The sequence below is a fragment of the Carcharodon carcharias genome, chromosome 7 (assembly GCF_017639515.1).
Source record: "Carcharodon carcharias isolate sCarCar2 chromosome 7, sCarCar2.pri, whole genome shotgun sequence".
In the NCBI taxonomy this organism is placed as follows: Eukaryota; Metazoa; Chordata; class Chondrichthyes; order Lamniformes; family Lamnidae; genus Carcharodon; species Carcharodon carcharias.
Window position 1 is genome coordinate 49,858,379 of NC_054473.1, and position 14,131 is coordinate 49,872,509.

Here is a 14,131-nt window from a genome sequence, read left to right on the forward strand (position 1 = left end):
TGAGTTCAACAACTTTAGATCTTGAACTCCCTCTTCCATCCCCACCCCCTTTCCGTTTCTTCCCCCTCCCTTTTGTTTTTTCCAACAATTTATATAGATTTTTCTTTTCCCACCTATTTCCATTATTTTTAAATCTATACCTTTTATGCCCGGTTAGTCTTATTCCACCCCACCCCCACTAGAGCTGTACCTTGAGTGTCCTGCCATCCATTCTTAATTAGCACATTCATTTAGATAATATCACCACCTTCAACACCTCTTGTTCTTTTGTCTGTGACACCTTTTGATTATCTGCTCCTATCAGTTTGTTTGTCCCTACAAACACACCACCCCCCCCCATTTCTCTCCTGCCACCCTCCCCCCCCCAACCTTAAACCAGCTTATATTTCACTCCTCTCCTAATATTACTCAGTTCTGTTGAAGGATCATGAGGACTCAAAACGTCAACTTTTTTCTTCTCCGCCGATGCTGCCAGACCTACTGAGTTTTTCCAGGTAATTCTGTTTCAGTTTTGGATTTCCAGCATCCGCAGTTTTTTCTTTTTGTCTGGGTACTCTGGTGATATGTTTTACCTGGATTTCTTCGCCTTTGCATGTTTTCAACTTAGCAGACGTTTGTTACAAATTTAATTGTTGAGCACCTTTATTTAAATATGGGAAAGTGTGTTCTCCTACTACAGTGGTAGAAGCAATGTCTACTTCCATTTTTAACGTGACAGTAATTGGCTCCATCTTCCCAACTTTCATGTTGAATAAGGAATAAATGTCAGAATTGGTTGTTTCTGGCTCTTCCACACTACATACTTCATTGGACTTCATTTGTTGCCTGGAAACTTGTTTTAATCTCGCTTTGCAATGTTTCAATATGTGCCCACTTTTGCGACAAAAATGAGATGCCACTTTTTAAAATTGCCTATTGTTAGAAATATGATTCTTTCCATGTCAATAAAAATTAGTTTTCGAATTTGCTGCTAAACTGTTTCCTCTAAATTTTCAGTTGGCGGGGGCTGTTTCCCGCTTCACGGTGGAATCCTGGTTTTTCACACTACTTTCAGCTGACCATTCCCACCCAACTAGGAAAACGGCACCATTTTGCGCACCCTGAATCGCTTGTGAATCCCTTACAGCGCTTTCCATCACAAGCGCTATTTCTAAAGCTTTCTTAAAATCAAGATCCACTTCAATCAGCAATCTTTGCTAAATAGCATCCTCTTGCACCCCACAGACCAAACGATCCCTGAGAATATCATTCAGGGTTTCATCGAAATCACAATATACCTTGTACTGTTTTAATTTCACCATGTAGGTAGCAATGGTCTCCCCCAGGGCTCTGTTCCGTGAATTGAACCTGAACCTTTGAATTGTTGCTGAGGGCTTGGGTTGAAAATGTTGCTTAATGAGGTCTACTAATTCACTTTAGGTCTTTGAATCTGAGGCACTGGGGGCCATCAAGCTTCGAATTAAATTGTAGGTTTTTCTCCCACAAATACTCAGGAGGATTTTCCTCCCCTTTGATTTCATTGGCTTGAAAGCATAACGCAAGACATTCTATATATTGAGACCAGTCGTCTGAGGCTGGTCAATGAGATCGATTCTGCCAAACTATGGCATCTCAAATGTGTATATCTTCTTTTTATGTTAATTATCTTAGACACTCACAATCGCTGGGCGAGGGACAGCACCGGATCTTATTTATCCTCGTCGCCAGCTTGTTATAGAGTTGATTCCAGGAAACTTTTCTTGGTGGAAACATTGAACTTTATTTACAAGACAGCAGCAGCAAACTACATGTGTTCATCAAACTCTATAACTAAAGAAGAACTCTCCTCTGGAGGTTCCCCACACTGCTAACCCATTGGTTTACACAGATCATATGATCTTACAACACAGGATTATTTTTAAAGCTGCAGTCCTAACATTTTTCAAAACTATAATTGCTACAAATGGATTTGCAACCTCTGTCCCCTTTTCCTGATTATAACTAGTCTCCAACATATTTTTAGAATTACCAGCTCTCTAGAGCTTAAGAAAAATAATTTGAACTTGAACTCAAGTTATGCCCAGTGGATCAACCCTGAGGATTGCTTGAGTCTGCTGGTGTTGTTGAGGAAGGAAGTTTAAGTGCTGCTGACACATAGAACTCTCAAAGGTTTGTGCAGTAACCGGAAGATTTGACCCCGGAAGCACTGCCTCGGGGTCGGGTGAACATGGCGGCGCCCAGGAGGAGTTGAGTTTCAGTCACTCGGTTCAGCTGAGCGGAGATTTTGAAGAGACTGAGCCTGTAGTGATGGATGGCAGAGAGTTCCTAGCCTCTCTTGTGGTGAGTGCTTCTACACCGGAATTACTTCGTCAGTTTAAACACTTTTCTGCAGGAAGGGAGAGTATCAGGCGGTGTTTGATTTTACACGTTCAGTACAGACGAAATAGAAAAATAAAATAGAATTAATAATAAGGAGCGTTTTAATGATTTTTGTTCGGAGGTTTTAACTGGTAACTTGCATTTTAATCCGTTATTAAAAATTAATAATTACGACGACATTTTTACAGTAAAACCTCTCCTTGGCAACCAATGAATGAACAGCTGCGGTAAAGATCTGTCACGCATTGTATCAATCACCTTTTCCATTGGTTTAAGTGTGCTTTAAAAAATTGTGAACACTTTCCATTATGCTTGGGGCCGTGACTGGTAAATTGGGGTTTTTGCTTTGTTAATCTGGCTAATGGCACGAATTAAATGTTAATTAAATATTTGATTAAACTAAAAGTTTCTTACATTTACAATGATAACAGCATTTCAAAAGTACTTGATTGACTGTAAAGTGCCTTGGGATGTCCTGAGGTTATGAAAGGTGCTATGTTTGCAAGCCTGCCTTTCTTTTGAAAAGAAAACATATGCTAGCGATTTCAAATGAAAACTGAGTTCAAATAGTTAACGGTTTAATTAAGTAAAATAGATCAGATTAGGTTGATTGAAGGGATGACTGTCTTTGATTCTGCAGTATTGTGGGCGAAAGGGGCAATTTTATTTATTCTTTTTATTGTTGTCCATCCCTAAGTACCCTTGAGCTAAGTGACTTGCAAGGCCATTTTGGAGGGCAGTTAAGAGTCAGCCACATTGCTGTGGGTCTAGAGTTACATGTCGGCCAGACCAGTTAAGGATGGCAGATTTCCCTCCCTGAAGGACATTAATGGATCAGATGGGTTTTTGATGACAATCGTTGGTAATTTCATGGTCACCATTACTGAGTACTGAGACTAGCTTTCAATTTCAAACTTTATTAATTGAATTTAAATTCCACAGCTCTTGTGATGGAATTTGAACCTGTGCCCCCAGCAGATTAGCCTGCATCTAGATTACTTGTCCAGTGATGTTATCACAATGCCACCATCTATCCTCGCTAATATGACCAAGAAACTATCAAAAGACAGGGACCTAGAATTTCCATGTAGTGAGATGCTTTTACGCTGATAGAAAAAGATTTCAGCCTGACAGTGGCCTGGAGAGATATTTGCATGTGGGTATTCTGTCATCTTATTTGCTTATCAAATGGAGGAGCTATTGCTGTAAATCATGTTTTAAAAAAGGTGTAGAAATGAAAATACAACCTTTAAAAAGACAGTTCTGGCTGCAGTGCAGCAATACACCAGGAGACACATAGAAGATAGATGCAAAATACCTCATCACATTTAAAAAAAAAAACTTGGGTATGCTCTTGAAGTGCAGTTATCCACAGGGCTATGGACCAAATGCTGGAAAGTGGGATTCGATTGGCTGGCTCTTTTTTGACTCAGACCCAATGGGCTAAATGGCTGCTTTCTGTGCTGCATTTTTTTTAATGTTTCTATGGTAACTAATGCTTAACAGTGCACTCTAGATAAAGCTCCCACTCCACATCCTGTATGGCTTGCCTCACATCAACTGCACCTATAATTCTGAAAACTGCTTCCTTCGCTTGTACAAGCTGAGAGCATTGCATCTCTTTCTTCAGCTCTCCCATGCCTGTGAACCTTCTGCTCAACCTTGTTGCAGAGGAAGTTGTTGTGCAATTCCCATTGGTGACAAATGCTGGAAGGGGCATTTCATGCTTTATAAGGGGAAAACCTACTCTTGCCTTGGGAAATAGCAAGAAAGGGGGGCATATTTCCAGTACCAGGTTCATGACTGGTAGTTCTGCAACGTACCACACAGCCAAAAGCTTACACCCTCTTCCCTTTCCTTAATTCCCAGGAAGTAATGCTCTCCCAATCTTTGTTTTAAACTCCAACCTTGCAGGTCCATCACAGTCCTCCTTTGATTTGTAAGTTGTGTGAAGGGCTGGAAGCTAACCAATGTAACTCCTCTGCTCAAGAATAGATTGAAGAATAAATTGTAATGATAAACCAATTAATTTCACATCAATTGTAGACAAACACTTGGAATCTATAATTTGAGAGAAGATTCGTGATCTTTTGGAAATACCTAAATTAATCAGTTATAGCCAGTGTGGATTATTAACAGCAAATTGTGTTTAGGAAATTTAATAGAGTTTTTGAAGACACACCAATTGAATAAATAAGGCAAATGCAGTATATAAAGTATAAACGTGGAATTTTGAATGTGATTCGTTGAGGTGTTGCACAGGATGCTAGTTAGAATCATATGACATGAGAGAAAATTTCACAGTGTAGATAGATTGACTGAGGGATAGAAAATCAAGCATTAGGTTTATTGGGTGCTGTTCATATTGAAAATGGTTTACCCCAGGAGTCTCAGTTGAATCCATTTCTGTTTTTGACATCTATCATTCAGACTTGTGCACAGTAGCATGTCTTTGAAGTTTTGTGACATTAAAATTGACTGTAGAGGACTTAAGTAGGATGTAGACAAATTTAGTGGAAAGGGCAAACAGGGTGGCAGTTGTCATTTAAGTTGGAGAAGTGTGAAGCTATAAATGTTGCGAAGAAAGAACAGAATATAGGAGTAGACACGCCATGGAAAGATGCTGAAAGATTTGGATTAACAGGAAGTCTTTGTTGCTCAACATGTAATTTTCTGCAAGTATGAGTGCAGATAAAGCCATTTTTAAAAAAGCCTGCAGCATTTTGATTTTTGTAATAGAAACATGGAGTACAAGCGTATTAAAGTAATGCTAAAGTTGGACAAGATGATGAATAGGCCATAGATAGGGTACTGTGTAGTTTTGCGTGCCCCACCGTAAGAAAGAACATTCAAGCCATGGAGGATATGATTTACCAGGTTGGTGCCAGCCATGGGAAGCTATAGTTAGGAGGAGAGATTTGAACTATTTGCACTATTTCCATTGGAAGTTAAGGGGAGATTTAATTAATGGTAGATGGAGTTAAGGTATGTGATCCTGAAGAGTTGAGCAGTCTCTGGTCTGAATGGCTCACTCCTGTTCCGCTGAAGGGAGCAGAAGGATATTTGCTCTGCTTCAAAAATCACTCTTTTAAAGCTGGAACTTTAGGTTTGAAGATTCTTGATTTTTGGAGCCTCTAAATCTAAATATCTTGCAATTGTCATTCAGCTAGAGCAAGTCAATGGAAGGTGGATAAGAGATGACACTAATAAAGATTCAGAATAAATGGATATTGAAAATGTTTTTTAAATTTCTTTTGACAGGATATGGACATTGCTAGCTAGTCCAGTATTTATTGCCTATTTCTAATTTCCCATGAGAAGGTGGTAGTGAGCTGCCTTCTTGAACTGCTGTAGTCCATGTGATATAGATACACTACAGTGCTGTTAGGATTTTTGATATGGAATGGTGATATATTTCCAAGTCTGGATGGTGAGTGGCTTGGAGAAGAACTTGCAGGTGCTGGTGTTCTCATGCATCTGCTACCATTGTCCTTCTAGGTGGTAGTGGCCGTGGGTTTGGAAGATGCTGTTGAAGGAGCCTTGGTGAGTTGCTGCAGTGCATCTTGTAGATGGTGCACAGTGCTGCCACTGTGCGTGGGTGGTGGGGGGAATGAATGTTGAATGTTGACAGGGGTGCCAATCAAGCGGGCTGCTTTGTCCTGGACAATGTTGAGCTTCTTGAGCTGCACTCATCCAGGCAAGTGGGGAGTATTCCACTGCACTCCGGACCTGTGCCTTGTAGATGTTGGACAGGCTTTGAGGAGTCAGGAGGTGAGTTACTTGCTGCAGAATTCCCAGCCTCTGACCTGCTCTTGTAGCCACAGTATTTATATCAGAAGGGTGCAATATACTGGAGGGAGTTGAAGTCATCCAAATCTGGTGTGCCAGCTAGCAAGACAGGGGGATTTTACTGAGAAATACCATGATGTAAAAGAATAACACATTTTTGATGACTAGTTTTGGCCTTGCCTTAATTATTCTCTGTAGCATGTACATTTTTCATTCATGAATGTGCCTGAACATGGATGTACTACCAACATCTTGATTATACCAAGTGCAACCCATGGTTGTATGAATAAAACTTCCTTGTGACGCGAACTGGATATAGTGTTTTTGCACTCATTCCATGACTGCCCCTCCATCTTTTTGAATCACAGAATCACAGTGCAGAAGAGGCCCTTTGGCCCATCGAGTCTGCACTGACACTTGAGAAACACCTGACTTATCTACCTAATCCCTTTTACGAGCACTTGGCCCATAGCCTTGAATGTTATGATGTGCCAAGTGCTCATCCAGGTACTTTTTAAAGGATGTGAGGCAACCTGCCTTCACCACCCTCCCAGGAAGGTGGGCAGAAAAGATATTTGATTGGATGAGGCCAGGTGCAAATGCAGCAAGCGAATGTACAAAGCAGCAGTTATTTTTGGACTTATTTACTTCATTTAGTTCAATTTGTTTCGTGTGATAATACCAGATAATGAACAACAGTTCCCTACATCAAGGTGTCATCTTACTTAAATAAAATTGTTTGTAAATGTTGTTCAACGTCCTAACCTCTATGTCAGGATGACAATGTCCTCTAGTAGCTTGTCTGTTTTCAATCTGACTCATTGTTTATTTCTGTCCTTTTGCTCTTTCCTTTAAGTGGGAGATGTAATATCTCAGACAACCTGTGCTGAGTGCCTGGGATCAGAGATCTTTCAACACGATAGGCACAAGGGTTTATTAATTACCAAGACTGGTTAACAAATCCCTTAATCTCTTCAACGTTTGGGGAAACAACTTCAGTGTGCGGCTCATTTAACCACCTTTTCATCTCTGCTTAAAAAAACTGATGAAAGTATCCAACATTTACGTATATCTTTTTTCCAAATCTTTTCTGTTTAAAGTGATCAAAGTTCCCAAACTTCAGATACTCAGGGCTGTAAAGCATTGATTTCACTGGGTTTCTTGATGTTATAAACAGTGAAAAAGAGATGGTAACATATCATAATGTGTGTCTGCTTTTTGATGTTGTGATGTCCACATTGATTCTATTACAATCATTAACTATTCAATGCTTCTTGATCAAAATGAGGATCTATGGTTAATTACATCTTTGAGACCAATTCTTTACATGCTGTAATTTGATACTGAGCAGGATTTAGATCTTGGTGGCAGCAACACTGTGGTGATTTTTATACACTGCCCTTTCAGCAGATTGACAACCTCAGAAATGGCATAGAAAAATCATGAAAGCTCTGTGGTTTCAAAGTCTTGCTCATACAGCAGCCAACTGAGTATTTACCAAGTTTTGAGGCTGTAGTTTGCACAATTTAACAGAAGTTTGTATAGTACCATAAGTAATATTATAAAGGTTTTTGTAGCATACAATAAATTTTGGAAGTAGTCTTTGTGTAAACTTTTGTTTGATGCTTGTTGCTTTAGGCTGGTGGCATAGCAGGGATGTGTGTGGATTTGACACTCTTCCCACTGGACACCATGAAAACCAGACTACAGAGTCCTCAGGGGTTCTACAATGCTGGAGGGTTTCGTGGGATTTATGCTGGTGTTCCATCTACCGCCTTAGGATCTTTTCCCAATGGTAAATTCTTGTTTACGTAACTCTAGCTTTCATCGGATGTTCTTTGAAAAAATATAGAATATTGAAATGTTTGTAGTATGGTTAATGAGTATTTAAAGCGCTTTTTTGAAATTACTGAATATGTATTATCTTTTTATTGTGTTTGTGGACTGACCAATTTTCTGAGGGTCCCAGTTTGAAGACAGTTAAGATAAGACCACTGTACTGTTCATTTGCCACATTCTCCCCTTTCCCTTGCCTACCAAACAGACCCTCCTGCCTTAGCCCTTAGCATGCATTTCTCTGCAGCTTCACTCTTCCTATTACACTCATGGTCTCTTTGAGCTCATCTTGTCCATGGGACCCACAGCATGCACACACTACTCTATTCCCGCTAAACTACTTTGACCACCCAGCTTCCGTTCCTAGAGCCCACACTAGTTGATACTCTGGTACTGTCACCCTCCCTTTCACATCTGCTATCACCTTCCCTGCTCATCAAAAACCTATTCTTAATCCATCTGTCCTTTCAAGCCACCAACCATCATGAACCATCCCTTCCTGCCCAAAGATGCCCCGCCTCCCACATATGTGTTCTCTCCCTTTATCTTGCAACTCCATGTTCCTGTCTTGCCATGGCACTAAAATGGTCTTCCTCAAAGTCATAAATTACATCTTCTCTGACTGTTACCATGGTGCACTTCATTTTCTCATGAAGAGATTTTCTGATGAAGAGTCATAAGGATGCAAAACGTTAACTGTCTTCTTCTCTGTTGATGCTGTCAGACCCGCTGAGTTTTTCCAGCTATTTTTGTTTTTGTTTCATTTTCTCATTCCTCTGGCATAGAGGTAGATGATCAGCCTTTATGTAATTGAATGGCAGAGCAGGCTTGATGGGCCAAATGGCCTGCTCCTCCTAAGCTTCTATCTTCTCAATTGTTAAGCCTGCTCTTGTTATCAATGTGAAGGATGGTGGTGCAAGGTGTCTTTCCATATTTGGTCAGATGCTGTGCTGCATTCTTTCTAACCTATGCCAGCAATGTGTACTAATACTGAACGCCACTCTGCATTAAACTACTGTGATGCTTTTTCGCCCTAAATACAGCGAGATACTTTGATCCAGTTGATCACAACTCTATGCAACCTAGGTTTTCAAATTGAAAAATTACATGCTAATTCATTACTCTTCTGGCTTTATGTTCTGCTTTATGTCTGAATATCCTGAGATCACTGCTTTATTTCAGTGCAATGTATCTGCTGTTTTCTATGTAACTTATAGCCAGCCATTGTGCTATAGTTAAACCATGATCTTTAAATATTGCAATTTTAATACCAACTTTCCTTTATATAGGGCTTTTACCAAGATAAAACTTCCCAGGGAGTTGCACAAAAGAGTTATTTAACAAAATTCGACACCTAGCCTCATGAGCTATTAAGGCAGATGAATAAAAGCGGATAGTTAAAGAATGAGGTTTTAAGGAGCATTTTATTGGAGGAGAGAAAGATAGAGAGGCAGAGGGGCTTAGGAACGGAAGTCCAGAGCTTGGGATCAAGGCAGCTGAAGGCACGGCTGCCAATGGTGGAGCAATTTTGCAAGAAGGGATACACAAGATTTTGAGGCTCAACGTGATTTGTTAGCCTCTGAAAGATGATTTCCAAAATGTGACTTAAATGCAGAAACATTACTGTTTGCACTGTGCCATTTTAGAATGATGCATGTAGTGGCTTCCATTGTTTGACAGGGGGAGTATTTCATCTTTGCTCTATCTAAGGGTAGCATTAATATAGAGTGCATTTTGTATCAAGGAGAGACAGCTGAAGGGAGGTAGTGCTGAGAATGTAGAGATGCATATTGGCACCTTTTAGAATCAGACTTCCCAAAGCTAAATGCAAGCATTTATAAGTTCCTTTAATGTTTTTTGTTTCTTCCAAGGTTGTTGTTGTAATTAAACATGATCACATTGAATGATGGAGCAGGCTTAAAGGGCCGAATGGCCTACTCCTGCTCCTAGTTTCTATTTAAGTTATTGTCAGCATTTTTGCCATTTTGGGCAAGAAAACCTTTTTTTATCCACAGTCGATTTCCAACAGATGCTTTTTTAAAATTTTGAACTCAGGTATTTTCTCTACCTAGGGCAGTATTGTTAAATCTTTAGTGTAACCCCTTGTAATTTTAAACATGAAGCTTTGATGACAAAATATAAAAACAGAAATCCATAAGGGTAGAAAGAAGGAGGTTCTAAGCAGACTTTATAGTGGCGAGGATAAAGAGGCACAAGTGGTTAAATGTTCTGCTGATGTTGGTCATCTTGACGTGGAATAAGCATAAAGCAATTTATAACCACACTGCTTCAGTAGACTTGTAACTCAAATTCGTCAACTTAGTCCTTTCAGAACATTGATAAATACTGGCCAAATCACCTAATTTTAGTGCTCAAAAACTGATGTGTATTTCTACTTTTTAAATATGTTGCTGTTTGTTTTCAATAATTCTCTTCACTTCAGCTGTTCACAGAACTTTTGGAAGAAATGCCACAAATTGAGTGTTCTCAGCCAGGTGCTAGAAGTCCTTATGCTTAAAATTGAACCTGTTGTGCATAGCTCATCGACATCATAACCTGAAATTTAATCATTATTAATGTATGAAATTTGTGGTCGCTAAAAGATTTGGAACTAACCACTTTTTTTTTTCATTCATTCATTCATGGGTTGTGGGCGAGGCCAGCATGTATTGCCCATCCCTAATTGCCATTGAGAAGGTGGTGATGAGCTGCCTTCTTGAACCGCTGGAGTCCATGTGGTGAAGGTACACTCACAGTGCTGTTAGGGAGGGAGTTCCAGAATTTTGACCCAGTGACAGTGAAGGAACAGTGATATATTTCCAAGTCAGGATGGCGAGTGGCTTGAAGGAGAACTTCCAGGTGCTGGTGTTCCCATCTGTCTGCTGCCCTTGTCCTTCTAGATGGTAGAGGCCATGGGCTTAGAAGATGCTGTCTAAGGAACCTTGGTGAATTCTTGCAGTGCATCTTGTAGATGGTACATGCTGCTACGACTGTACGTCAGTGGTGGTGGGAATGAATGTTTGTGGATGGGGTGCCGATGAAGCAGATTACTTTGTCCTGGATGGTGTCAAGATTCTTGAATGTTGTTGGAGCTGCACTTATCTAGGCAAGTGGAGAGTATTCCATCTCACTCCTGACTTGTGCCTTGTAGATGATGGACAGGCTTTGGGGAGTCAGGAGGTGAATTACTTGCTGTAGAATTCCTAGCCTCTGACCTGTTCTTGTAGCCACAGTATTTATATGGCTAGTTCAGTTCTGTTTCTGGTCAATGGTAATCCCCAGGATGTTGATAGTGGGGGATTCTTTGATGGTAATGCCATTGAATGTCAAGGGTCGATGGTTAGATTATACCTTGTTGGAGATGGTCATTACCTGGCACTTGTGTGGTGCGAATGTTACTTGCCACTTGTCAGACCAGGCCTGGATATTGTCCGGGTCTGGCTGCGTTTGTACATGGATTACTGCTTCAGTATCCAAGGAGTTACAAATAGTGCTGAACATTGTGCTGTCATCAGAGAACATCCTTACTTCTGACTTTATCATGGAAGTAAGGTCATTGATGATGCAGCCAAAGATGTTTGGGCCGTGGACACTACCCTAAAGAGCTATCATTGCCCTATCACTGGTTAGCAATCACAGCACACAGCAATGAAGTTTAACATAAAATGTTCACTGGAACATAATTTGTCAGCCACTTTGAAATGTCTCATGTTCATTAGCTAACCGTTTGGGGAAACAATTAGATTTTCATCCCTGAAACAAAGGCAAGTTTTATGCTCCACTGTAGTGATCAGCATGGCTTAATAAACTGTAAAGGTCATTAGTTCCAGTCAACTTCTTAAATTAAAACCAAGTCATGGACAATTTTTTTTCACTTATGACCAGCTTTAAATTCAAAAATCTTTGGACCAACATGTTAGCTAATACTTAAATGAACAGATTGATGCACATTAATCATTTGAAAGGCAATTGATTACTGAACCTGCAACTGATGCAGTGCGCTGACCAAATCCAGTTTAAAATAAAAGCTGTACTTTGATGAAGGGAGGAAGTGGTGCAGTGGTATCGTCACTGGACTAGTATTCCAGATACCCAGGGGACCTGGGTTAGTATCCCGCCATGGCCGATGGTGAAATTTGAATTCAATAAAAAAATCTGATGAAACCATTGTCGATTGTTGTAAAAAACTCACCTGTTCACTACTGTCCTCTAGGGAAGGAAATCTGAAGTCCTTACCTGGTCATGTGATTCCAGACACACAGCAATGTGGTTGACTTTTAAATGCCCTTTGAAATGGCCTAGCAAGCTATTCAGTTCTCAAGGACAATTAGAGATAGGCAATTAATGCTGGCCCAGCCAGCGACGCCCATACTGTATGAACAAATAAAAAAAAAATCAGTAAGTGATGCATGACTTTATAGTGATTCCAAACTGACCCCTCCATATTTGCTGATTGCATTACTGTTGATGTGCACAATCGTAGAGGGCAGGAGAAAGAGATATAATACCCCCATTTTTACTTTTTTTCTAAGTTCAATATAAATTGGTGCAATTGTGAAAATTCCTTGTTCAAAACTACTAATGAAAGAGATTTCCCAGTTTAGAAATTCATCCTGTTAGGAGGAAAATTGTGGACCATGTCTTTAAACTGCATGAGTGAACGTCTTCTGGTCTTGCTTGTGGTTGCTTGGAGGAAATACTATGAAATAGAGTTTCTGCTCACTTGTGGTGGTTATTCGCCCAAAATTGGCCAAACCGGCACAAAAGTTTGAAGAACTCCAAGCTGGATCATCATGTCCAATTCTGGGCATCACGCTTTAGGAAAGATATGAATGCTTTGTCAATGCTGCCTAAGGGATTTATGAAAGGTGTTCCAGGAATTAGAGATTATAGTTACCTGTAATGTCCCTTTTTTTCTGTTGCACATGACCTATTAATTTAAGTGCGTGGGATCTTTTATATTTTTATATGCATGGACTCAAAGGAAGAGACTTGAAGTTGACCTTAACAAGAACTTCTGGGTTGCTGCATGGCTTATAGGGAGTACCGGTTACCTGGATAGACTGGAGAAGTTGGGGGGTGTTCTCTTTAGAGCAGAGAAGGATTTGATAGAGCTGTTGAAAAGAGAGAAGATAAAGATAAGCTGCTCCCAATAGCTGAAGGATGGATAACCAGAGGGTACAGACTTAAGGTAATTTGCAAAAGAACCAGGGTGACATGAGGAAAAACTTCTTTATGCAACAAGTGATTGGGATTTGGAATACATTGCCTCAGGAGGGTGGCAGATACAGATTTCAATCGTGGTTTTCAAAAGGGAATAGGATAAATATTTGAAGAAGAAAAAAATCCAGGGATTTGGCAAAAGAACCAGCAAATGGGACTAACCAGATTTCTGCTGTAGACTCGATGGACCAAATGGCCCTCTGTGCTGTACTATTCTATGGTTCAATAAGTTACATCCAGTGCAAATCAAGTTTGTGTGATCTTTTAAGCTGGTATAAAAACTGTTACACTGAAAGTTAATCCCCAAAAGATGCCCCCACCACCCAGATCAAAGTAAGCACTATGGCGAGTTTGTACGAATTGTGCCTGATTGCAGGCCTTCAAGGAGGCTGTAAAAAATTGTTTTTTTAGTTGCCTGGACACTATGGCACTTTTAAAAAATGCTTTTAAATGTTAAATATTTAGTAAAACTCTTAAAAAGTCACATCCAGAAATGAAAATGTCAGTATTTTGGCCAGCTGATCAGAGCTGATAAGCTACAGATATCTCTTCTAGAGAGCAAAGTGGAGGGCAGCAGAAAGCAGGGGGGGGGGGGTCAACCTAGGCATAGTTGGATGATGAACGTCACAGAGCGGTGGCAGAAGAGCTACAGTGGATGTGAGAGGATGGCGCAAAACAAACAAGCATGACATACCATGACATCAGATCTTCTAGTAGGAGTAGCTACAGGCTGCAGCAGTAAAACTTGACTACACATATAGTTTTTAAAGTCATTTCTAGATATTTAAATTCTGGTAACTTACAGGTGATGGACAAACACTGATTAAAAATGCTTATTTTTTTGTGATAAACTGTTTTCAACTGTTTTTTTTATTCATTCATGGGATGTGGACTTTGCTGGCTAAGCCAACATTTATTGCCCACT

General features: G+C 40.1%; 1 protein-coding gene across 4 annotated transcripts in view; it reads left to right on the forward strand.

Annotated features, from left to right (window-relative positions):
* Positions 1 to 2,187: 2,187 nt before the first annotated feature.
* Positions 2,188 to 14,131, forward strand: part of slc25a26 (solute carrier family 25 member 26) — a 229,124-nt gene continuing 217,180 nt past the window's right edge. For 2 of the 4 annotated variants that reach the window (XM_041191564.1, XM_041191567.1), the window contains exons 1-2: positions 2,188 to 2,319; positions 7,786 to 7,942. In XM_041191564.1, coding sequence (XP_041047498.1) covers positions 2,287 to 2,319; positions 7,786 to 7,942 — 190 coding nt within the window. In that variant the 5' untranslated portion in view covers positions 2,188 to 2,286. The remainder of the gene's footprint in view (positions 2,320 to 7,785; positions 7,943 to 14,131) is intronic. The other 2 variants (XM_041191566.1, XM_041191565.1) reach the window with 1 other exon arrangement.